At 40.1% G+C, this 27,497-nt stretch overlaps 1 protein-coding gene across 1 annotated transcript in view; it reads left to right on the plus strand.

Annotated features, from left to right (window-relative positions):
• The first annotated feature begins 6,573 nt into the window (after positions 1 to 6,573).
• Positions 6,574 to 27,497, plus strand: part of ccdc80 (coiled-coil domain containing 80) — a 59,668-nt gene continuing 38,744 nt past the window's right edge. The window contains exon 1 of the mRNA XM_039745161.1: positions 6,574 to 9,401. Within this exon, the coding sequence (XP_039601095.1) occupies positions 7,569 to 9,401 (1,833 nt within the window). The 5' untranslated portion in view covers positions 6,574 to 7,568. The remainder of the gene's footprint in view (positions 9,402 to 27,497) is intronic.

The raw sequence follows: 27,497 nt of genomic DNA on the forward strand, positions 1-27,497 counted from the left end.
AAATTTAGCTTAAATAGTAAAATACTAAAAAAAGGGTTAAGGTAAGAGGAATTAAGTGATGCTAAAAGTGGTGTCCAAGAGGTATCACTGCTGGGGCTATTGCTCTTTGTAATAGATATCAACATTCTGGATTGTGGATATAAAGAACGAGCTGTCCATTGCAAATTATGTGAATTGGGAGGAAGGGCAGGTAATCCAGAATGAGCTAAATTGTTGCAGAGGGTCCTGAACAATATACAGATTTGTGGCAGGTGAAATTAAATATAAGTAAATATAAAGTATTACATGTAGCAAGTAAAAATGTTAGATTTGAATATACAATGGGAGGTCATAAACTTGAAAGAATCCCTTATGAAAAGGATTAAGGAGTCATAGTAAACATGTCACTATCCAGATCAACACAATGTATAGAAGTACTCATGAAGGCATATAGGATTGTTAGGTTATACATCACAATGTGTGGAGTACAAGTGAAGGGAGGTTATGCTTAAATAATGCACTAGTGAGGCCTCATCTGGAGTACTGCATGCAGTTTTGACCTCCATATTACAAAACAGACATAGCAGCACTAGAGAAAGTCCACAGGAGAATGACTTGGCTGATTATAAAACTGAGAGGTACTGGTGCTTTGTCTACTGCTTTCTGACTCACAGTGATGGACTCATGTCTCATCTCTGATGGTAATCAGCTCTAAAACTCGTGGATCTTCATCATAATGTTTCAGGACTTGGGTTGCAAATTTCACGCGGTGCTGCTTGTGCAGATCAGTAGGCTGTTTTTGTACTCATTTTATGCAGTTGTGGTACCCAATTCATCAAGCACTATGGCATACGCAGATCTTCAGCTGATATCCAAATGTGCAGCAACAGTGGACAACTTAATCAATCAGTTTTCTCTGATGAAGGCATTCACCATGTCAAGTTGGGCTTGTATACACAGTGTTGATGGTCAACAAGATCGAGCTTGTTCTTCCTGCTTTAAACCTCTCTGTCCATCAATTAACTTTTCTTTGAGTCATGATGCTTTCACTTCCATATTGAGCCAACATTCTTTAGTGAATTTTAGCAGGTTTCACTCCCTCTGCCCAAAGAATTCTCACTACGGTGCATTGTTCAATAATGGCGCCGTCCTGAAGAACAGCATCCATGTTCATTTGACCTTGGCTCCAATTAGACTATAGACTAACAGCAGAGCACTGTGTATGCATGTTCAAATTACCCATAAGCCATTGTGAACATGTTCTATTACATCAGCTTCTACCAATTCCAGTTTTTTTATTGAAATTTAAACAGTTCAAGTCTAGTGAATAACCTGAAATGGTACAAACATAAACGGTATACTGTCAGAGGTTAATAAAAAGCTGAAAAGTAATGTAATTTTCAGATTTATACAAAAAGATCTAAATTAAAAATATGTACAGCATACGTACAGTATGTGTATTAACAATATATACACACATTTACATTTTTATTTTTTTGCTTAGCAGATGCTTTTATCCAAAGCCACTTACAAAAGAGGTCAACATAATCGAGTAAATACCAGTCTGAGGGACTCTTTGGAACAAATGTTACAAAACAAGAATACAAAATTGATCACTACAAGTAAAGAACTCAGAACAAAATACTTGGTTAATAGGCTGCAAAATCTAGTTGCTAATATCAGCTAAACAAATTCACTAAACAACAAGTCTTCAAATGCTCCTTAAACACCAGATTTCTAATGGAGGTAGACAGCTCATTCCACCAGCCAGGAGATACACATAAAAATAATCTGGAATGAGGTTTGGCAGAAGTGGCATCATTAGACACCAGTCAACAATTGACTTGAGTGATAAGACCTCACAAGTATCTCCATATATATTAGTTTTGACCCATTGTCTTCTTTTTAGACAAGCATGAAGGATTTGAACTTAATACATGCCGCTACAGGAAGCCAATATAGTGGTCTGAAAAGAGGAGTGACATGTGCCTGTTTCGGCTGGTTAGTAACAGCTGCCAGTACACCGGACAGCTGAGTGTTGCAGTAACTCAGATGTGACAAGACCAAAGCCTGTACCAGGAGTTGTGCTAGATACTTATATACAGTGTGATCTTTCAGATATTGTATAGAGTGAATCTGCAAGACTGAGAGACCGAGAGACCATAGCAACATGGTCAGAGAAGGAGTGTGAAGAACATATATATTTGAATTTATGTATGCTAAGTTTATATATAAATATATATAGAGGGATAAATATATATATAGATTATATATCGTGCATCCGGAAAGTATTCACAGCGCATCACTTTTTCCACATTTTGTTATGTTACAGCCTTATTCCAAAATGGATTAAATTCATTTTTTTCCTCAGAATTCTACACACAACACCCCATAATGACAACGTTAAAAAGTTTACTTGAGATTTTTGCAAATTTATTAAAAATAAAAAAATTGAGAAAGCACATGCACATAAGTATTCACAGCCTTTGCCATGAAGCTCAAAATTGAGCTCAGGTGCATCCTGTTTCCCCTGATCATCCTTGAGATGTTTCTGCAGCTGAATTGGAGTCCACCTGTGGTAAATTCAGTTGATTGGACATGATTTGGAAAGGCACACACCTGTCTATATAAGGTCCCAAAGTTGACAGTTTATGTCAGAGCACAAACCAAGCATGAAGTCAAAGGAATTGTCTGTAGACTTGTCTCGAGGCACAACTCTGGGGAAGGTTACAGAAAAATTTCTGCTGCTTAGAAGGTCCCAATGAGCACAGTGGCCTCCATCATCCGTAAGTGGAAGAAGTTTGAAACCACCAGGATTCTTCCTAGAGTTGGCCGGCCATCTAAACTGAGCGATTGGGGGAGAAGGGCCTTAGTCAGGGAGGTAACCAAGAACCTGATGGTCACTCTGTCAGAGCTCCAAAAGTCCTCTGTGGAGAGAGGAGAACCTTCCAGAAGGACAACCATCTCTGCAGCAATCCACCAATCAGGCCTGTATGGTAGAGTGGCCAGACGGAAGCCACACCTTAGTAAAAGGCACATGGCAGCCTGCCTGGAGTTTGCCAAAAGGCAACTGAAGGACTCTCAGACCACGAGAAACAAAATTCTCTGGTCTGATGAGACAAAGATTGAACTCTTTGGTGTGAATGCCAGGCGTTACATTTGGATGAAACCAGGCACAGCTTATCACCAGGCCAATACCATCCCTACAGTGAAGCATGGTGGTGGCAGCATCATGCTGTCGAGATATTTTTCAGTGGCAGGAACTGAGATACTAGTCAGGATAAAGGGAAAGATGACTGCAGCAATGTACAGAGACATCCTGGATGAAAACCTGCTCCAGAGCGCTCTTGACCTCAGACTGGGGTGACAGTTCATCTTTCAGCAGGAGAACGACCCTAAGCACACAGCCAAGATATCAAAGTAGTGGCTTCAGGACAACTCTGGGAATGTCCTTGAGTGGCCCAGCCAGAGCCCAGACTTGAATCCGATTGAACATCTCTGGAGAGATCTTAAAATGGCTGTGCACCGACGCTTCCCATCCAACCTGATGGAGCTTGAGAGGTGCTGCAAAGAGGAATGGGCGAAACTGGCCAAGGATAGGTGTGCCAAGCTTGGGGCATCATATTCAAAAAGACTTGAGGCTGTAATTGCTGCCAAAGGTACATCGACAAAGTATTGAGCAAAGGCTGTGAATACTTATGTACATGTGATTTCTCAGTTTTTTAATTTTTGAATAAATTTGCAAAAACCTCAAGTAAACTTTTTCACCTTGTCATTATGGGGTGTTGTGTGTAGAATTCTGAGGAAAAAAATGAATTTAATCCATTTTGGAATAAGGCTGTAACATAACAAAATGTGGAAAAAGTGATGCGCTGTGAATACTTTCTGGATGCACTGTATATATGTATATATATACAGTATATATATACTGCTCAAAAGAATTAAAGGAACACTTTTTAATCAGAGTATAGCATAAAGTCAGTGAAACTTATGGGATATTAATCTGGTCAGTTAAGTAGCAGAGGGGGTTGTTAATCAGTTTCAGCTGCTGTGGTGTTAATGAAATTAACAACAGATGCACTAGAGGGGCAACAATGAGATGACCCCCAAAACAGGAATAGTTTAACAGGTGGAGGCCACTGACATTTTTCCCTCCTCATCTTTTCTGACTGTTTCTTCACTAGTTTTGCATTTGGCTACAGTCAGTGTCACTACTCGTAGCATGAGGCGATACCTGAACCCTACAGAGGTTGCACAGGTAGTCCAACTTCTCCAGGATGGCACATCAATACGTGTCATTGCCAGAAGGTTTGCTGTGTCTCCCTGCACAGTCTCAAGGGCATGGAGGAGATTCTAGGAGACAAGCAGTTACTCTAGGAGAGCTGGAGAGGGCCATAGAAGGTCCATAACCCATCAGCAGGACCAGTATCTGCTCCTTTGGGCAAGGAGGAACAGGATGAGCACTGCCAGAGCCCTACAAAATGACCTCCAGCAGGCCACTGGTGTGAATGTCTCTGACCAAACAATCAGAAACAGACTTCATGAGGGTTGCCTGAGGGCCCAAATGTCTACTGCGCCCTGTGCTCACTGCACAGCACCGGGGAGCTCAATTGGCATTTGTCATAGAATACCAGAATTGGCAGGTCCACCACTGGCATCCTGTGCTTTTCACAGATGAGAGCAGGTTCACCCTGAGTATATATGAAAGACGTGAAAGGGTCAGGAGAAGCCGTGGAGAATATTATGCTGCCTGTAACATCGTTTAGCATGACTGGTTTGGTGGTGGGTCAGTGATGATCTTGGAGGCATATCCATGGAGCGACTCACAGACCTCTACAGGCTAGACAACTGCATCTTGACTGCCATTAGGTATCAGGATGAAATCCTTGGACCCATTGTCAGACCCTACGCTGGTGCAGTAGGTCCTGGTTTCCTCCTAATGCACGACAATGCCCGGCCTCATGTGGCAAGAGTATGCAGGCAGTACCTGGAGGATGAAGGAATTGAAACAATTGAATGGCCTTCACGATGCCCTGACTTAAACCCAATAGAACATCTGTGGGACATTATGTTTCGGTCCATTAGGCGCCGCCAGGTTGCTCCTCAGACTGTACAACAGCTCAGGGATGCCCTCATACAGATCTGGGAGGAAATGCCACAAGACACCATCCGTCGTCTCATTAGGAGCATGCCCGACGTTGTCAAGCATGCATACAAGCTCGTGGGGCCACACAAGATACTGAAAAGCATTTTGAGTAGCAGAAATTAAGTTTTGAAAAATGGACTAGCCTGCCACATCTTCATTTCACTCTGATTTTAGGGTGTCTACACAATTGAGCCCTCTGTAGGCAGAAAACTTTTATTTCCATTAAAAGACTTGGCATCCTTTTGTTCCTAAGACATTGCCCTGTCGTTATTTGTATAGATATCCAACTTCATATTGAGATCTGATGTATCTAATGTGTTTCTTTAAAGTGTTCCTTTAATTTTTGTGAGCAGTGTATATATATATATATATATATATATATATATATATATATATATATATATATATATATATATATATATATATATATAGTATCTACCTCTCAGGTTCGAAAAGAAAAGAAGTAAAAAACAGAGAGATGTAGTAAACGCTGCCCTCGTAACCCCAACACACAACCTCCCAGCACCCTCTCGAACCCCTATCCACCCTCCTTCCGTCCCGGGTCGGGTTTGTCCCGCCTCACCTTACCGCATCAATCAATAACCCGCTGTCAGTCTTCTGCGCTGTACTCCGTCCTCCCAACGGTCACTACAAAAAAAAAAAGGCTTCAACCTAGCTGGGACGCTACTTTATATATATATATATATATATATATATATATATATATATATATATATATATAAACAACTGTAAACCTGTTTTTCCCACTCATGCATATATATTATACTGTATATACAGTATAATATATATGCATGAGTGGGAAAAAGCAGGTTTACAGTTGTGAGTATGCGAAAGTTTATTCATGTATTAATATTTATTTATTAATTATTGCATAATTAATTTGTGCCATTGTGACATTCTTTCGAGTTAATACATTTAATAAAACTATTGTAATAATCATAACCTGCATGTCTTTTTCCATACAACAGTAAAACTATTTCTGCCCACTTCTGCACAAAAGCTACGAGAATAAGAGAGATTAGTACAAATACATATGAACCGGTGTGCCAAAGACTCTGTGGTCATCGCCACCGACATGAGGGCATTCCATCGGTGAGCATATTCAGCCACTCTTCCCATGCAGGACCACGTTAAAGACACTAATTACCGCAACATGCGCATGATGTTCATATTACATGAAACTGCAATTAAAAGTGCGTGCAAGCTTCCTAATCGGTGATCGAATTATGAACGTTGGGCTCTGTTCAACACGACACACAGGATATCACATACATATGTAGCGCATCTTTTACCTGAAGTGACGTTATTAAATAAATTCCAGGTTCTCTTCGACACTTTCTCGCCTCACCGACAGTTGCAGTGAACCGAGCAGAGGATTGGAGTGCTCATTGCACAGCTCGGAGCGTAGCGGCCCCCTTTGTGCATTAAAAAGAGAAGGAGGGGGCGAAGAGGCGAGGCAGCGTTGAGTGGTGTTTTAGTTAAATTCGCGAAAGGGGGCTCTGCTGTCCTGTTTAAAGTAGCAAGACTCGGTGTCTGGTGCACGAAGCGGCACTGAGGTTTGCTGATAATCTTGGGATTTCGTCCAAACGCGTGGGGAGAAGGACAGAAAAAGCGATTATCTGCCATCAATTTCCCGTGGGTCGTGCAGTTTTTTGCTTTTTTGCTTCTACTTAACACTGGGAGGCAGATATTTTAGGGGGGAAAAAGTTTTCGTTGTTTTTTTTTTCTGGACCCAAAACAAGCCTGGATAGAGAAAGCGAGCGCTCCGCTGGCTGCTGCCTTCTGTGATTTGCACAAAGCCTAGTCAGCAAGCTAAAGAACGAACTAAGGAACTAAGGGAAGAAAGAAGCGCTCATTTATAGATGGAAAAGTCTGAGTCTTTGGGGGGAAACGACTCGCGATGACTGGAGGTTTTTCAAAGTAGGACTACTTTTGAGATGTGATTTTGATCTCCCCGATTCTCGTGAAGTTTGGTCTTCGCCCGTTCGCAAAGTGGGACGTTTTGCAGCGTGAAACTAAATTTGCTGGCGCTTATGTCATATCGGAGACTTTTAATGGATTCAATGTTAAGGAGTTTACGTGCTGCCACTGCCTGAGTTGGATTACAGGAAATCTTTCAGCCCCCAGACAGCAATGGTAAATAGGTTTCAGTGTTTGCTTCCTTACTTCATAGACCGCACTGTCTGGAGATGTATTTCTGCATTTTTGTTTAAATAATTTCATGTTGCTTTTTAAAAAATTTCAATACTTCAGCTTGGTTTTAAAAAGATTGTGTCATTTCTTACACAGTTTGGGAAAGTGTTGCTCTCTGTTAATTTAGGATGCACTACTGAACACTACAACTGGATTTTTTTAAATCATTTTAACCAAAGAGACTGTAAACTAATGTTTGCTCACTCCCATTGTTATTTTGACCAATGAAATGATGCGGACACTGGTGTTTCACGCAGCTGTGCTGCTAACCTTGTGGGCAGTGTTAGGCTCTGAAGGGTCTCCAGACAATGCAGAGAGCCGTCAGCTCAGAAAGCGGACTTTTGTAAGGGCTAGGATGAACAGACCGGCATCACAAACAAAGTCCTCCATAAATCAGGAAGGAGTCTCCTCAAGAGGTGTTCAGCAAGTTAGAGAATTTCAGAAAGATGAGGGTGCAAATCTTCAAAGACAAGGGCAGAACAGACGGAGCATGCGAAGTCGGACCCCGGTGTCAAGTGCAGGCCTTGCAAGTATGCCCCAAGATCAGAGTACTGCCGGGGCTCGATCCAGACTGGTAAGAGTGCCTTCAGGCTCTGGCTCTCCTAATGTTTTGGCAAGTTTTGCTGGCAAGAACCGAATCTTGATTATCACAGCCCCTCATTCCTCAGAAGGATACTATCGTCTCATGATGAGTCTTCTGAAGCCAGATGTCTATTGTGAACTGGCTGAGAGACATGTACACCAGATTGTGATGTTTCATGAGGAAGGAGAGATGGGAGGTGTGGTGCGAAAGATCACTAATGAGGGAAAGATTAATGAGGAGCCACTGGACCCAGCTCTCGTCCCAAAGCTGATGAACTTTTTAAAGCTGGAAAAGGGCAAATTCGGGATGGTGCTGCTGCGGAAGACTTTACAGGTGGAAGAGAGGTACCCTTACCCAGTTAGGCTGGAGGCTGTGTATGAAGTGATTGATCAAGCTCCCATTAGGAAAATTGAGAAGATGAGACAGAAGGGATTTGTTCAAAAGTGCAAAGCAGCTGGAGTGGAAGGACAGGTGATAGGTGGTAGTGTGTCTGTGGATGACAGAGTAATTGTTGAAGCAGCAGCTGTGAAACCTACCATCAAACCTGAGAACAAAGAGGAGAAAGTGTTCAGAAAGAACACAACTGTAAAAAAGCCAGTTCAGACTACTAGTGCTCCTACAAGCACAAGACCCCCCACGACACGGACTACAACTACAAGGCCCACAACAACCACTACCACTACCACTCCAGCTCCTCCCACAACTACCGTGGGAACCACACAGTTTATGACTACTACCACTAAAGCTACAACTGCTGCCCCAACCACTCAAAGGACTTGGCCTACTAAGGTACAAACAACCGTTCAGTGGCTGCCCGCACGTCACCGTCCTTCTTCCAATGGTGATTTTAGAACAACTGTGGAGCCTGTTTATTTCCCCCTCTCTCGATATGATGATCACAGGGACAAGTTGCATAATGTGGCCAAAAAAAATAAAAACCCTCCACCTGTGAAACCCACTACTCCATCAGATTACTATACTAATGCATATGTTGGCCGTAATGGAGACAATCGCACTGACAGAAAGGAAATTGGGCAAAAAGAAGTAGGTGTTACTCCAACACAGCAAAAACCCACCAAGACCAGATCCACCAAGAACAAAACCACAACCAAGATTCTGAGCAATGAATATGAGGACAAGTATGATGCTGGAAAGCCAACTGGGGGTCACCCTGAAGAGGATATTGAGGAAAACCTTGAGCAGAAGAAAGGCAAGGGAAAAGCCGATAAAGGTGAAAAAAATGAAAAGAAAAAAAGGAAAGGTGACAAGCCAGAAAAGTCCAACAAAAAAGACAAAGCTGAAAAGAAGGGAAAAGGGGCCAAGGAAGGCAAGAACGAGAACCGTAACAAGAAGAACAGCAAGAAAACCAACAAGCACCAAGAAAAAGAGGAGTATGAAAAACCAGCAAAAAAGCCACCAGCACCCCGCAGCTCTTTATCTTTGTTCTTGGATTACTTTGAAAATCACCGCCGCCTCATTGTAAGTATCATCACCTTAACAGTTTCACTGGTGTGTTTTTGTTATTGATGATTAGGCAAGCTCAACAAAGTAATTCATAGAAACATTGAATTTAGTGGACACATTTACTTAATGCAGTACATAAGAACATTTATTTATGTACTACTGGATCTCAGGCCAGTTAAATTACTTGTTATGGGCCACACAGTGAGCAGTAAATCCAGCCGCAGTGGCGTTCAAAGTCTAGCACTCTTCCTAATAAGCCACACTGCCTGACTATCAAGACTTTCAAGAATTTTAAGAATCTTGCCATTATTTACATGCAGAATAAACACACATCCTTCCTTTATAACCAGGTTCAAAACCGCGTAAACAAGAGCTGAGGAATAACAGACAGCATTAGGCACAAAACTGGATGGGACAATGGTGCACTCTACATCACACTCATGCATATATCCTCACACATTCAAATTGGAGTGTCCAATTAACCTAACCTGCATATACATCTATCCTTTATCCAACCCGCTATATCCTAACTACAGGGTCACGGGTGTCTGCTGGAGCCAATCCCAGCCAGCACAGGGTGCAAGGCAGGAAATAAACCCCGGGCAAGGCACCAGCCCACTGCAGGACACAAACACACACTACGACAATTTAGGATCGCCAATGCACCTAACCTACAGGTCTTTGGGACACGGGGAGAACATGCAAACTCCATGTAGGGAGGACCTGGGAAGCGAGCCCGGGTCTCCTAACTGTGAGGCAGCAGCGCTACCCACTGTGCCACCATGCTGCCCCCTGCATATACATGGAAGAGAATAAACACAACAGATTTATAAGGCGCAATACAATAGTTAACTGTGCCATGTTTTATAAAAAAAATATATATACATGCTTTTTCAAACTCAGCTAGTGTATTTTAGGGCACGCACGTACCAACGCTCAGTGACACTGGGGTCAGTTTAGAGTCATTAGTTAACCTAACATGAATGTCTGTGGGATGTGGGAGAGGGGCCAAAACAGACTTGGGGAGAACATTAAACTCCAGCACAGACAACAGCCAGGTAATTATTTGAATCATTGGTGCTGGATCCATGAGGCAGCAAAAGTACTAACCATTCATGGCATGATATCTTTTGTTTAAAATAATGAACTGAACCTAACAAAGTGAAAAGGATAAGACTGATTGGATGATTGACATTCACTGAAACTGAATAGGAATCTGTGTATTAGGTGTCAGACATAGTGTCATATGGATCCTGATGTGTCAATGAGTTACTTTTTGTAAACAGTGTATGGTGAAAGTGATAGTGATGTCATTTACTTAACATTTATGGTCTTTACTTTGAAACAACAAATAAAGTTTGCCTATTTTGGGTAGAAAATGCAGGCTTTTTAGAAGGAAGGAAATAAGAGTTATGAATAGGCATTGGTCATATTTACATGCACCTCAATAACCTAGTTATTCACAGAAGCCTGTTTTTTAAAATGTCACCTATACCGGTACTCCAGTTAGAAAAATTTTCTCTCTCTCAGGGGTGGGGATCGATTTGTTCTTAACTCAATTTTTCTTTTTGTAAAAGCTTGATTGATTTGTATGGAATGCAATAAAATTAATAAAAAGGAGAAAAAAAAAGAAAAATTGGGAAATTGGCCTCTGAGAAATCTTTTTAACAGAGGAAGATTTCTCCGCAAATAACCCTATTATGTGGCCATGTAAAACCCTACCCAGGCTACTGTTAAGACTTTTAAAGTTTGTGCATATCCATTGAACAATTTGTCATCTTTCGCATGTATTTGCTTTGCACATGCTTTCAGTAGCCATGGGTAGAACTGTCGAAAGGCAATCACATTACTCCTTCTCCTAGTTGAAATAATCTGTCTCTATATTTCAGAAATCAATGACTTTATGTTGATGAGCTGAATGTACAGTGCTAAATGCAGCAATACAATATCGAGTGCAGTGGGGTAACACTTTAGAAGTAACATGCATTACGTAGTCTGATTACTTTTTAAAGTAACAAGCAACCTAATGCAATACCTACTGTATCCCCTAATGCATTACCTACTGTATCTTTTAATAGAAAAAATACCTGCATTATCATTATTCTAGCAGAACTGGGTATAAGGCAAGAAGGGCACGTAACGGGTCCTTTGCAGGGTTCAATAGCACAGCCTAGCAGAGAAGAGTGTGCTGTGTGCAATCTGGGAACAGAAACCTATAAAGTGTCTATTTGACTGGACATATTCATAAGCAATAAGAAAATGATCACAGGCATCATGCTTATTTTTTGAATCACGGTGGCCGATGATGATGTTGAACTTTTTTTGCATGGATTAATGCGGAGCTTTTTGACAAATTAGAACCACAGAAAATTACTTGCCCATGTAAACGTGGATTTTTAAGACAACAGGTTTTTGTCCTAACTGGGTCATGTTTGTGCATATAAATGCACTGATTGATAACCTGTTGAAACAGAGTGCATAAACGCTGGAACCCCACTGAGACTTAAATTAAAGTTTTTTTAGAAAGCAATCAGCAGGGTGGTTTTCTAATCACAACTAATGGTGCACTGCTCATGCAAATGTTTCTGAGTGGTAATCAGCTTTTAGACCATATAATGGTATGCCTATACATTGAAACAAAATTCAAAACTGTCAGGGCAAAAACAGTAATCAAACCCTAATGAAGAATATCAAGTGTCAGTTACTGTTGATAGACTTACATGTTCATTTGTTTTTGAAGTCCCTTAGGCTAAGTCATATTTATTATTCTTATTTACTTATTTGGCTGACTCCTTTATTCAAGGCAACATACAACACTTAAGATACAATTGGTTAAATTTCTTATGTTTTTCCAATTGGAGCACATGCAGGTGAAGTGACTTGTTCATGGTCACACAGTCTCAGAAGTGGGATTTGAACTTACAATCTCAAGGTCCGAAGCTCAAAGCCTTAACCACTATGCTCCAGTGCCAACTCATTAGTACTGAGAACCATCTTCCATTCCACCAACACCAGTCACCCCCCCTTAGATGTTGCATTAGTTCATTGAAGGAAACACTCCATAACATGAGGATGAATAAGAGTCTTCAATTAACATGGCACATCCATGTTTGGGATAAAAGGGAAAAAACAGAGTACGTGCATAAAAAATTGTGCACATGCCATATAAATAGCAACTAGGTTGGGATTTGAACCTTACACTATAGAGCTGCGAGGCTACAGTGCGTACCAGTGTGCCACTGAGGTTTACAGATAATGCACTATATTAATATATTGTCAAGCCTTAAACATTAGATTTCAGCAACTTTGAAAATAATTAATCTTCTTCTTTGGGCTGCTCCCGTTAGGGGCCGCCGCAGCGGATCATCTTCTTCCATATCTTCCTGTCCTCTGTATCTTGTTCTGTTACACCCATCACCTGCATGTCGTCTCTCACCACATCCATAAACCTTCGTTTAGGCCTTCCTCTTTTCCTCTTCCCTGGCAGCTCTATCCTTAGCATCCTTCTCCCAATATACTCAGCATCTCTCCTCTGCACATGTCCAAACCAACGCAATCTCGTCTCTCTGACTTTGTCTCCCAACCGTCCAACTTGAGTTGACCCTCTAATGTACTCATTTCTAATCCTGTTCATCCTCGTCACGCCCAATGCAAATCCTAGCATCTTTAACTCTGCCACCTCCAGCTCCGACTCCTGCTTTCTGGTCAGTGCCACCATCTCCAACCCATATAACATAGCTGGTCTTACTACTGTCCTGTAGACCTTCCCTTTCACTCTTCTTGATATCCGTCTGTCACAAATCACTCCTGACACTCTTCTCCACCCATTCCACCCTGCCGGAACTCTATTTTTCATCTCTCTTCCACAATCCCCATTACTCTGTACTTTACTGTTTGAAAATAATTAATACAGTTATTTAAAGCAATTGAGTTAATTATCTTGACATATTACTATATGACAGTTTGGAAATCCTGAGAAAAAAATGTCAGATTCATCCTATAAGACTGAGCATTATGTCCCTTCAGTAGAGATTAAAGGAGCCAAATATTTCTCCCCACAAACAGATGCAACTGATTTTTTTTTAAATGATGAAGGGAAATGGCAAAATCAAACTGTCTAGAATCTGTACACACACCCCCGTAAGTCTGTCTTTCATAATTGTATACAGTGTAACAGTTTTATGTGGATAGACATGAAAATGCTCTATATTTCAGCAAAAATTAAAAGAACTCATTGATGTATTAGAAACTGATTTTGATTCTGCAATACAGAACCCTTGTTGATTCCAGAAGCATAAATGGCTACAAATATCTAGTAAGAGTTCATAATGCTCTCATTTGTTATAACTGTAGGATACATAACAGAAAACGCTAACCACATATACTGCTAACCACATTACTTTCTTTGCACACTTTTTAAATTCTGCCTTTCCACTGTGGCATTCCCTGCTTTAAGCCCATCCTTAAATGGGCCTCATCCTCAAAGTCACCTAGAGGGACTGTCTAGAGCCACTTTCTCACTCTCTCCTGGAACTGTCTATATCTTCCTAGCTGGTCTATCTGAAAATTGTAGCTTGGCCATCTTATAACAGTAGGTGCTTCACTTTGTTCTGACTGCCAATATACCTTTGGCATGCAGAAACTGGCACAACAGAATAGTTTTAAAGTCAGTGGCAGACTGTCTTCTGCCAGCATAAATAGGGTATTTACAGTCCAAAAAATGTTGGCTTTTTTAGGTTTGCAAGCCGGCATAATTGGTCAGAATCTTTAATTTTTTTATTTTTGGTTTTATTTATTATGACATTTTCTGTATTGTTATTATTATTATTAATAATAATGATTTCCCTTTCATTTGTCACACAAACTGCTTAGTAATTTAGAAACTGGCATCTGTCAAGCTTTATGTGATAGAGTGGTGTAGCGGTTAAGGCTTTGAATTTCATGAGCAAGTCACTTCACCTGCTTGTGCTGTAATTGGGGGAAAAAAACAAAAACAAATGAGATATAACCAGTGGCTTTTCAAATGTTATAAGTAACCTTGGACAAAGGTGTCACCCAAAAAATAATATATTTTGTAAACAAGGTTTATGTGGTTTGACAATTATCTTGAGGTTTTTTTAATTAAGTGGTAGAGACTGCTCCATAGTCTCTTACAAAATCAGTGGGAAAATATTATTTCCAGAAAGAGGATTAGTTGGATTGCTGTAACAGATCTTGTAGAAAATGGCTCTGCATCAGCTCTTCCATGTCTTGTCTGTAGGTATCTCAGTGTAGTTTACTTTTTTAACACTTTCTTAAGCGTACTTAAGAATATGATTAAAAGATGAAAGAGTGCCAAAAATGTTCGCTGCATTACATAACTTTGTCAGCTGTATGCTCATAAGAATGAGCACATGTTTAGTACATGGCTCATAGGTGCAGTGGAAAATTTTATTTGGACAATCTTTGATGTATAGTGTGGGGGACAACATGCTAGAACCAATGTCCCAGCTGAAATTGGTTTGGGGTCCTTACTTGGACGGGATGCCCATAATATGGAAGGACAGGGGAGAGCAACAGCTCCTATTTATTGTCTCCCCCCCACACACTGGATGGCAGAAGCCCTGGATATTGCTACCCATTCAGACACCTGAAGGGAATACTAGGAATTGTAGTCCTTGTAGCGCAGTCCTGCTGGGCTCCTTTTTGGGCATGGTGCAGGGAGTTACACTCCCTATTATTTGGGATTTCCGTACCCCTGTGCCAGAAGTACTCTCAGGTCCTCCATAGAAGAGACCGCATTGCTTTGTCCAGGTGAGTGAGGGCCGGGAGCAGAAACAGACAACACTGGCCTTGGAGGAGTAGCAGTGTGGTGAAGGGAGAGAGGAAAGAAAGAACAAGAGACCACTTGTATGTCTGTTTTATACTAGGTATGTGTAATAAAAAAAACCTTTATTTATATCAGTAACTGTGCATTTCTGTTTGGGGCTCAGTGGCACCTAGCCTTCACAATTGGTATATAACTGTCCATACACATGAGAAGGGTCCAGAAAAGAGCAATGTTTTAACATCCATAGTCTGTCCTATAACTTATTACAGTCCTAAATCAATATTGTAAGAAAAATACATTTAGCAAGCTTTTAAACATAAAAAACTGCAATTATGTGTTGGAGGAAGGCATTGTGGGAATCTTGTTACAGTTGCTGCATGCTACTTCACAGTTTCATAGGTTCAATTCCTGGACCAGGTCATCATCTGTACACAGATAGATGCCTATTCTGGGCATTTCCCTTGTGTTTAAATTTCAATGAATCCCACTTTCCTTCCACACCCCAAAGGTATACATATGAGGTCACTTCATAGCTGGAAATTGACCTGGTAAGAGTAAGTAAACAGTTGTGTATGGTTGTGCCGAGTGACTGACTTGGCTTTCTGTCCAGGTTTAGATCCCAAGATATGCCAATGTGCTGTTGGGATAGGCTTTGGCCCCCACAATATAAAAGGTGTGTTCAAAATGGAATGAATAATTTTGTTTCTTGCAGACTTTCAGTTTCTCAATAGCAGTAATAGAAACCATATGCCAAAAATACCTCTACAGATCACAATACACAATAAAAATCACGGCCCTGGGATATATGCTTTAGATGAGCTCTTGATCTTGCCTTTTTGCAGTTACTGGATTAATAGAAGACAATGAAGCTGTGCAGTTCCATCTTTGAAAGGTGCCATAGTTTCTGCCGTACTTCATATTTCATTTACTGCAGCAGTCATGATAAGCCTTTCAAATAAAGTAGCTAAGCTTGATCTTGTTTACTGAAATAGGCCCAGTAGGTTTAAGCTGACTTCTGATTTTACCATTGTAATTGAAAGATGATTTTAGAATCTTAAATTATTATGTCAATACAGGGTACAGTTGTTTGTGTAGATGGCTTTTTGGCTTGAATGTTTGCCCTGGCTGCGGTGGGCTGGCACCCTGCCCGGGGTTTGTTCCTGCCTTGTGCCCTGTGCTGGCTGGGATTGGCTCCAGCAGACCCCCGTGACCCTGTGTTAAGATATAGCGGGTTGGATAATGACTGACTGACTGTTTGCCCTGGATACCATCCATCAATTTTCAGATCACCTTTCTTCCAATATCGGACATGGGGTTCTGAGTCTTTGCCTTCAGAATCAGCAGAAAATGGGAACCACTCCAGTCAGTTACATGGTATATTCTCTCACCCATATTTATTCATAATTATCACTCCTATATCTCTGTGTACACAATCATAAGCCAGTTTTGGTCATCTATTGCAGATACCATACTCATAACAGTTAATCAGCATCAGTTTTTCCATAATAAGTTCAGGTCAGGCCTTTTCTGTTGTGTTTTACACACCTTTACAGTTATCTGCACACATTAGTTAATTAGTTACGACCAGGTCTCCGCCCACAGTTCCTGTCACAATACTGTAAAGCTATCTGAGTTTCAATCATATTTTAGAATATAACAATAATAGAAAGCAAATGGAGGAGTGATTTAAATGCGACTGGGTAGACTCGATTGCATACTGCTGCATCAGAACTAGAGGATTTGGGGTTCATTGTTTGGATTGACCACTGTGTGATTGCATGATCTTCCCATGTCTATCTGGGCTTCCCAGAGACACTACAGTTTCCTCTCCCATTCATATTAGTTTATCTAGTAGATTGGAGTGACTGGGTGAGAGTATTCCCTCACAAATGAACCAAAGTGCCATCTGGGTTTGCTGCTGGGACAGACAACCACCATGTAATTAAACAATACATGAAAGGGTGGTACAGATTTACATACAGTGTGCTTGCATAAAGATCCAAAACAGAACACAACAGCATAACTTTTATAGCATTTGAATTTTAAATTTTTCTTCTTTCTCAGATCAGGATACTGCTAACTCTAAAAGCTAATGCTAAACACTTTGTTACTGACACTCTGAAAATTAGTAGTGATTTGTCATTGTATTATAATTTAATTAAAGCAGATAATTTCACAGAAATTTAGAAATTTGTTTCTAACAGATAGAGATAGTGCCCCAGTATTTTGACAAATCTGTTTCTTTGTACAGAAACTGTCTTCCTAGAAATGTGTACTTTGAAGAGCTCTGAGAATTCTCTACTTTTTACACATTGGCACCTCAAAGAGAAGTCTGACATCTGTAGACTTTGAATAAGAAACAAATTCCTAAGAATTCACAGTTTATGTTGGAAAAAGTTAGCATGAAGAGTTTCTTTGGTTAGTTAAGTATGGAAATGTTTTAACCATTTTTTCAAGACAATAGGTTCTTTTCTCTTAATAATATAAAAGCTTTACTTCATTGTCATTGGCCTTAAGATATCACTTAATGTGTCTTTTGTCACTTTTCCAGTAGTTTTTAGCTCTGTCGTAGCACTTAAGGGGCTGACCTCAGATGGTCCTGACTGCTGGCTAAATTTATTACACGAGGCAAACATGAATGAATGAAGCATGTTGCCAAGCAATCAACCCTTGGAATGCAAAGCTCAGCTCAGCAGTTTATTTGCCTCATTTCATTTATTTGTGGACATTTTCAGACTCTTCTCCTGATGTGCGTGCCAGTTGTAGATGAGCAACACCCAAGGATTCCTTTTATTTACAAAGACACTAAAGCAGGGTTTACAAATTGAAATATTTACAGTCAGATATTCTGTGTCAGTCTCTCATTGACCGAGTATAATGTTGTGATGAACTATTAGAGTAAATATGAAAACTATTTTCATAATTTAAGATCTATTAAAGGTTGACTAGGATGGAATTTAGAGTGATTAGTAGGCTTAGCATATTTTTGGGATGATGTCTGAGTCTAGAGTGGAAAGGTAGACACGTGAGCTGCTTTGAGTGCAGGATGCTAATGTTATGTCACTGCGACAGGCACAGGTACTTGTATACTTAATGTGTCTTTAATGAATGTATTTGTTAAATTGGATTTATCCTTTACAAAGTTTATTATTCTAATTATGATTACATTTTTAAAGTATATGTTGACAGCATTGGGTACAAAGCATGAACCAACCCTTTTCAGGGTAGCAGTCCATCACAAGGCTCATTGACACATTTACACAGACCCAATTTAGAATTTGCAGTTAAGCTACCATGCATGTCTTTGAGAATGTGGGTGGAAAACGGGATTAACTGCAGGAACATGCACACTCCGCATTCCCATTGGAGAGATACAGGATTCAAACTTGGGAAACTGTGCCACCCTTATTCATATTTAAGCATTTAAAAAACAAGCTTTTTAGGTAGTCAAAGCAGTCAGAGTCTTGATATGTTCAGTGTTCAGATGGAAGTTTTCTGCCAAAAGAACATTAGTCCAAGAATGAACTTCATTGAACTTTCCTGCAAAGTTTATAGTTATATAGGGTCGTCTTTCAAGTGTTTATGCCAGTTTTGAAAATTGTCTACTTCTTTAAGATTTTGTTTTGATAGCTTCTTAGAATTTGTCAACACAAAGTACATGTCAGGAGCCCAGCCTGGACAGTACACTAACACAGTCATGCAAGCACTTATGTTCACTGCAGGCCAATTTAGACACACCACCAACCTAAGGTACATGTCTTTGGGATACAGGAGCTCCGTACACTGGGAACACATGCAAACTCCGTGCAGGCAGCAACCAAACGTAAAATCAGACTGTGGGTCAATGCAAATGCTAAACATTACACCACCTTGTCACAAAAAAAAGCATTTTTGTGAGCAAAAATAAAGCTCTGCATGACAAGGAAATAACCTATTAAGCACACGGTGGTTACACAGAAACGTGAGATGAATAAACTCAGTTGCCTTTACGGATTGTGAGTTGTGCAAGAGATGTGAGGTGTTTCAATATGCAACCTTTTTCATTCATTTCAATGCTTTTTCATGAGAGTCGCATAGATTTTAATATTGCTGTGTGCCCTTGTTGAACAACAATGTTTAAAGTAAGTAAGAATCTGATGGACAGTAACTTCAGAAAAAGTGGTGGTTTTAATTGGAGTTTATATATCACCATATAACAAAGTAAATTATTTAGACCTGGGATCTTTGGAATGACACACCGTTAACTGCAAATTGCATATATGGATGCAGATTATTCAGGAAAATGAAGAACAAATTACCATCCATCCACTTATTTTATTTCAGTTCAGGGTTTTGGGGTAACTTACTTGGAAACACTGCACAACAAGCAGGAACAAACCCTGAATGAGCTCCAGTTCATCACAATACACTCTAATGGACACACTCGCACTCATAGACTGACTCGTACTTGGTCAGTTTAGGGCTGGCATCAGAGTGGACAATATCAACCAAATGTATTTGCCTAGATAATTCATTTTCCTTTAAGATTTATAAGTTCACTAAGGACTATGTTGTGCTGCCTGAAATAAGAAACAATTGATTTGATCATGGTTTTCAGTATAGAACAACCTCACATTTCAAGTTCAGCATTACTGTAGCACTAAATGTTAAGTGACCATGAAGGGCACCGCATCAGATGGACATGCTGTGATGGCTTGTCACGATATGTTCTGCTGCTACCATGGTAGTGCTTATTTGAACCTCCCAAATCATTGGCACTGTTTGTCAGAACCTTTTTGTAATCAGCATTCCCATTCTACTATGTCCTGCAATATCTTGTGTAGACTCAAAAATATATCAGACTCGATGAAATATTTGTGCAAATGACAAACAGGTATTATAGGTGTGCTGTAGCAGCAATAAGGGAACATTGAGCTGAACCGATTCCTCTGCACTTTAGTGGCAAACAGTAATTTAATTATCTGGGTGTTCAGATATCCCATGCTATTTTTTATGCAGATTGCACCATTGCTGGTGTTTGTAACATTTCTTTACAAGACACATTTTAATGTTACATTTCAAAAGCTAGATGGTAAACAGTACCATGTAATCTCTTAGAATTTACGTGATGAAATGGTTTGCCCATGCAGTGTTTACTGATGTATAGTAAAGTACAAATCTTTACAGCCAGTAGGGAGAACACTTGTACACTTTTTTCAGTATCTAGTACTAATATGGTTAAAATGTTATTATTTAAAACACCTACTTGATTCTGCCCCACTATTAAAGGTATTGTGATGTTCTGACTAAAATTTTAAGATAAAAAAGCAAGGAAACAAGTAAATAGATGGTTCTCAGGTAGACAATGAAAGTTAATAAATATCAATAATAGGTCTGTTATTTTTAAAGAAGAAATACTTGCTTGTGAATTTTTGCCAACATTTCAAGCAGGATGTAGCAGTTCTGTTTATAAATTGAATGTGCCTTGGATTAGGGAAATCTGATAAAAATTACAAACAGACAATGTTTAGGCAAACATTCTAATACAAATCTTAGTTTTTTTTTCAGTCATCACAATTTGTTCTTCAATGTCCATAGTGATAGTGTTAATATTATTAACAAAGTCGTATAGCATCACATGATGATGATTGAAGCTGCATATAAGGACATGAAGTTTGAATACAGAAGGCATTAGCTGAACAACTGAGTTCAAGATTCGCTTTGCAGAAGCAACACAGAGCCACACATCTGATTAAATGCAGTAATAGTACATTTTAATTATTCCACTTTAATTTAGGGGCACAGTGCTGCACAGATAATCTTTGGATGCTTGAATTGCAATTGGAATTTAACAACCCTATACTGAATAACATAATTATTTAGTAAAACTCACACCATACTAAAATTGTCATGGGTCCACGGCAGCTTCAAAATAGAATTTTTAGGTAAAGATGGATATTTATACTGTGGAATAAATAGAGCGATCTAGCAGAGAAGGAAGGGTTTGGTGCTTATGTTAGTGTTAGTATTTTGAAAAAATATATGTTTGGGATGTTGTGAGCATATGACTGGATACCATACATTTGGGTTATGCCACACGAGGAATTTGAGATTTTTCTGTGGATGTTTTGATAATGTTTGCTCTTAAACAAGTTGGGTCCTCATTGAAGCCAATTATGTCAGGAATTTTGTTATCCTAGTTCTGAGTAGAATACATGAGATTAACATTTTTCTCGGTTATAACTACTATCAATGTAGAGTGAGTAACAGGTACAAATATAATTTTTGAGTAGAGAATTACATTTGAGGCAAACTTCTACTTCCTCTTGTCAGTACTTAGTAAACTGTAAACATTCACAGTGCAGGATGGATAAAGTAACAGTATGGGAACCTCTCAACTCAGTTAGATGAGGCTGGAGGAACCTTATCCTATAAAAAGGGCATCCATAGTTTGGTTCCTGATAGTGTCTGCTCTTTTAAATATTTTCAAGTGAACACTATCTTGTTCAAATAAATACCAGAGAACCAGAATTATACAACTGCATAAAGCTGGAAAAGGCTACAGAAGTATTTACAGAAGACTGGGTGTACATCAACACACAGCATAATAAATTATCTATAAATGGAGGACATTCTCTACTGCTGCAGTTTTCCCAAGGAGTTAACATCCTGCAAAAATCATGGTAAAAGTAGAGTATGCAATACTGAAAGAGGAGAAAAAGAACCTTAGGGTAAAAGAATAGAACCTGCAGAAATCTTTCTAAAGTCTATGTTCATGTTATCACAATAGGAAAAAAACACTACTGAGGGAACCACTGCTCTGTTAAATTAACATTGATGCACATTTCAGGTTTTCAGAAGAATGTCCTGGATATTCTTCAAAACCTCTGGGACAGTCTTCTGTGGATGGATAAAACACAACTCCAATTCTTTGGCAGAAACATATAGTCCTATGATTGGAAGGGAAACAACACTGCATACCAACACAAAACCTCCTCTCAGATGTGAAATACAGTGGAGAGAATGTCACGGTTTGAGGCGTCTTTGCTGCCTAAAGGCCTGAACAGCTTGCTAATATAATAGAAACAGTAAATTCTAAGTTGTGTAAAGAATTTTTTTATCAGCACTCTGTCCCTGAAGCTTAATAGAAGCTGGGCGATGCAACAAAACAATGACCTAAAACACACAGTGACAAAAAAACAACAGAATAGCATAAAAATATTGTTCTAGAATGATCAAGTCACACTCCAGATCTCAACCCAATTGAGATACTGTGGCATGCCATGAAGAGAGATTTTCACACAAAGGATCCCAGAATTATCAATATGCTGAAATAGCGTAAATTATCTAAAATTGCTCTTACCTTTTGTGCCAGTCTGACCAGCAGCTGTAGTAAACCTTTGGTGAAAACCTGACTTGTTGATAAAGCAGTTTTTTCAAGTTACTAAATACAGGGGTTCACATCTGATACTTTTCCCAACCAGGACTGTAACTATGATATGACGTTTGTTTCTGTGCTATTAGTTTATGTAGATTGTGCTTGTCAATTTTTGGGACTTAAAGATCAGACCACATTTTTAGGATTAATTCATGTAGAAATCCATATACTGTAATTCCAAGGGATTACAAAAGTTTCAAACAGTAAAAGTGAAACTAATTTAAATTATTTTCATAAACAAATCATATCAATATAAATTCTTGTTGACTTCATAATTAGGATATGGCTAGTTTGTCAGTAAAGTAGAAGAGAATAAAAACTGAGAAAATAAACCACAGGGGGTCCACAGTCAGTTAGCAAAGTAGGTAAGGTTAAAATTATAATGTCCCAGGTCAACTGGCAACCTTTCTCTCCTTGGCATTTGACAGTATCACAAGCATATGCTGAAATTCACGATAGTCTAAAATGAAATATAATGATAAACAGATGTAATTCTGTTCTATTGAGAGGCTCTCAATATCAAAGATGTCATATTCCATGTCCATTAGTAGCAGCTTGGCAATGAAGAACACACAGTGGAGAAACAAAACAGAAGAAGGCCAGTAACAGCTCTTAGTGATGGCCAAACTTTTATTTTTGAGAAAAAAAAAATAAACAAAGTTGCAATATAAACAGCTAATTAGCTGCTCTCATCAGGGTATGCTGGACTTGAGTAGTGAGCTATCAGCGGGGCCGGCTGTACGCTGGGGCAAGAGGGGGCAATGCCCCCTTAAACAAACGTCCTGCCCCCTTAAATCAAACTTTTAGAAGTTGAGAAAGAAAATAATAGATTGCCCACAAACTGAATATGGACAAGATTTACTACAGTAGCTGAAAAATCCACTGGAAAGGCATAAATGAGATGATAGGTTTCACCTCTTGTTCGCTCTTTCCCTCCGTGCAGTGTTTGTCCGCAGCTCACACTGCACTCCGTAGAGATCCCCCACTCACCCTCCCCCCAGCTAAACATCCAATCACTGTTAGTATGCAAATGACCCGGTGTCAGGTTTCTAAGTGGGCAGGGCAGAGCAAAATGAGTTGTGCAACAGCGGGAGGCTTTGGGGAAGCAGCAAATTTCTGTCGTCAACATCATAGCGACTCGTGATATAATTAACAACAGTTAATGGGGGACTAGTCCATTGTTCTCACAGTTTCAGTCTGGTAGAGAAGTGTTTCTTTCTCTTTTCCTCAAGCACCATTGTGTCTGCTGCATAGAGCCGAGTAGAGGACCTGTGTCTGTCTGTCAGACCCCGACACAAAGCCCCGCCTCAGCTTCAACTCTGCACTCAACAGTTTTCTCGTTTCATATACTGATGTAATCCCAGCAATTTTAGTAAAGATTATTCACTTTCCACCCAGCTTCCAGCAGCTCACAAAGGGAAAGTTAATGCTGTGAGATGCATCCTTTTTCCAAGCTTTTAAAAGTGTGGCTGCCCTGCCAGTACCAATAACAGTAGCAATGATGCTGCTGCTGGTACATCAGAGACATCAGCTGGCATGTCTACTCCTGTGGCATCAACAGGCACTGCTTCTCCTGTACCTCTGCCAACAATTGCTGCCCCAAAGCAACCCGCTCAGCTACCCAGTGACATAAATGGCAATACACCATCCCAGCCAATACTGGGTAGTTACCCCAAACATGTATTTAGTGGTACAACATTAAGATCATTCAATCCTGCCTGGTACTGCACACGACCATGGCTGGAGTACTCTGTTGTGCGGGACTCATGCTTCTGTTTCCCCTGTCGGAAATATGGCAGCACTGTTAATGAGAGGGATGTAGTTTTTACCTTAACTGGTTTTAACAACTGGAAAGCAGCACTTGATCGAGACAAGGGGCTACAGAGGCATGTGTCCAGCCACAACCATGTGCATGCTTCAACCATCTGGACTGAGCATAAAAGAAGAGAGGCCACAGGGGGGACTGTGGATTCAATGTTGGTTGGTAAAACACAACTTGAACAAAACCATTACTATGTCAAGAGTATTGGTAGTGCTAAGGTTTCTCTGTGTAAATGAGTTGGGGCTCCGTGGGACTGCAGAAACCTTTAGACATGATGCAGCGGGTAATGATGATGACATTGCTTCAGGTATTTTTCTAAAACTGATGGAATATACCTTAGAGAAGGATGAGAAGCTAGCAAGCATTGCTAAGGGTATCCCAAAAAATGCAAAATACACATCTAAGGATATCCAAAATGAAATTATCCAAACACTGGCTGACATGGTGCTTGGAGAAGTCAGGAAAAATATGAAAGTGCTGATTCTGCAGGGTTTTGCCTCAAAAGTGATGGGACCAGGGATAGGTGCAATGTGGAAAATGTGTCTGTGATAATACGGTTTGTCAGAAATTCCATGCCAGAGGAGCATCTTATTGGGTTGCTTGACTTGTAACAACTTGATGCAGAGTACATCACCTCTGAGATGCTGTTACACCTTTCTGATGCTGGCGACAGTGCTGACAGTATACTTAACCAGTGTTATGATGGGGTTAGAGGGGGTGTACAAGCTCTGCTCCAAAAGAAGCTTGACAGATATGTCCTATACATCCACTGCTACAACCACCATCTGCACTTAGTGGCTGTGCATGCCATGCAGAATGAGCCGTGTGCAAAAAGATTTTTTAGCCTATCTAGTTCACTCTACAACTTTTTTCACCACCACTATGTGCTCAATAAACATGATGCACCTTGTCTAAAAGGCTGCTTGAGATCAGATGGACAAGCCACTATGAGGTGACAAGGTGCACTGTGGACAATCAAGAACAAATCCTTAGTATCCTATCTGAGATGACAGAGGATGATGATGCTGCAGTTGACCTGTGTACCGAGGCATCAGGCCTGCTATGCCAAATTAAGAGGCATCACTTCTTTGAGATTGGAAAGTTCCCAGTGCGGGTGCTTGGTGTCTTGAAACCAGCAAATGCTATTCTACAGTCTCAGTCAGTTGATCTGTGCAGTGCTTCTGAGGTTGTTAGTGCAGCACTGGACTCCTTAAAAAACATCCGTGAGGATGACTGTTGGGGAGTGTCATCTCCTGCTGAGGATGAGTCACATCCAACAAAGAGAAGGAGAACAATGAGCAAACACCTGGGTCAAAGTGTTGTGCTCTCAACTTTGGGCCATACAGACTCTGGTGACCCTACCATTTCCCCCCATCAGTCTCTGAAAAGATCCCTGCTCAACATCCTTGACAGGGCCATTTCAGAAATGGAAACTAGATTTTCACACAAGAATATTGACCTGATGAGAGCCATATCTAGTCTTGCACCCAAATCTAGCGCATTTCTAGATCCCTCCCTGTTGCACCCTCTGGCTGTGATGGCTGGCACTGTAGCAGATGTTGTAAGTCTGAAAATGAAGTTCTTGTGGCAAAACAGATGCTGCTCAAAAAAATGTTTAAAGGAAACAGACCTGTCCACTGTGTGTAAACTCCTGCAGGAGTACAAGGAAGCCTTTCCTGAGTTGCATAAATTGTGTGTAACAGCCCTGGTAATTGGTGTGTCTTCAGCATCGTGTGAGAGTTCCTTCTCCACTTTGTCATGGGTCCTAACCCCCTATCGTCGCACCATGTTACATAAAAGAAAGAGGAATTTGGTGATCTTGGCCCATGAGAAGTCCATAACAAATAACTTGGATATGGATGAATTTGTAAGAGTTTTGCAAAGGGAAACAGGAGACTGTTGTTGTAGAGTGGATTGAGGAGAAAGGAGAGTGGAGCTGTTCAGTTGCAAACAGAGAGTTCAGTTGATGCAAAACAAACAAGACAAAAAAAGAAGAAAACAGTTCAAATGTTCAGTTCTAAATCTGTTGTGTTCTACAAATTAGTTTGAGAATTGTAGGAAAAGACATGGTGAATTGTTTTTTTTTATTACTATGCCAACCCTTTTTAGTTTTGTAAATATTGGCTATATTGAGAGGTCTTATTTTATTCTTACTTTATTTTGCAAATTTATTTGAGAATTAGGCCATCCAATTAAGATCAAATTTATATTGGTTGTTGTAAAGATCTGGATGGATATTTTATTTTATTCATTATTTATTTTTTTTATTCTATTTTTCAGTTTTATTTTTCAAGACTTTTTATATTTTTTTTTATAACTTGGCCTACCCTTTTTAGTTTTGTTAATATTGGCAATAGTGAGAAGTGTTATTGTTGGGTTTGAATATATTTGATATAGGCCATCCAATTAAGGTAAATGTCATGTTTTTAGTTGTTATAATCTGATGAGGAATATTTTATTTTATTTTTTGTTGTTTTATTTTTCAGTTTTCCTCTTGAGGGATTGCCACCTTATCGTAGTCAGGAGGTTTGCGTGCCTCAGTGACCCTAAGAGCTACACCAGCAGAAGCTTAGCCTTCAGGTGGGACACCCAAGTTGGACAGGTCTTAGGGTAGAGGCCTGACAAAGTGCAATCCAATGACATGACAAAAACAGTTATCCAGAGCACCCCCACCACCACCCCACCCCTTTCCCACCTCCATCGCCACCATGTGCCCCCTTCACATTTCTGTCTGCCCCCTTAAATATGCCTGTCTAGAACCGGCCCAGGCTATCAGACTGGATTTAACTGCTGAGATTAGTGAGACACCACTTGCACAAGCAGACAGATCATTCGACATCTTTTAAACCCTATAGCTGAAGTCTCAAATATCCACAATTTTTTTTTATTCCTGGAACTGTTAGAAAAAAAATAGAAAATCATATTGAGTGTGCTAGTATTGTCCTGCGGTGGGTTGGCACCCTGCCCAGGATTGGTTCCTGCCTTGTGCCCTGTGTTGGCTGGGATTGGCTCCAGCAGACCCCCGTGACCCTGTATTCGGGTTCAGCGGGTTAGCAGATGGAT

The sequence above is a fragment of the Polypterus senegalus genome, chromosome 2 (genome assembly GCF_016835505.1).
Source record: "Polypterus senegalus isolate Bchr_013 chromosome 2, ASM1683550v1, whole genome shotgun sequence".
Classification (NCBI taxonomy): domain Eukaryota; kingdom Metazoa; phylum Chordata; class Cladistia; order Polypteriformes; family Polypteridae; genus Polypterus; species Polypterus senegalus.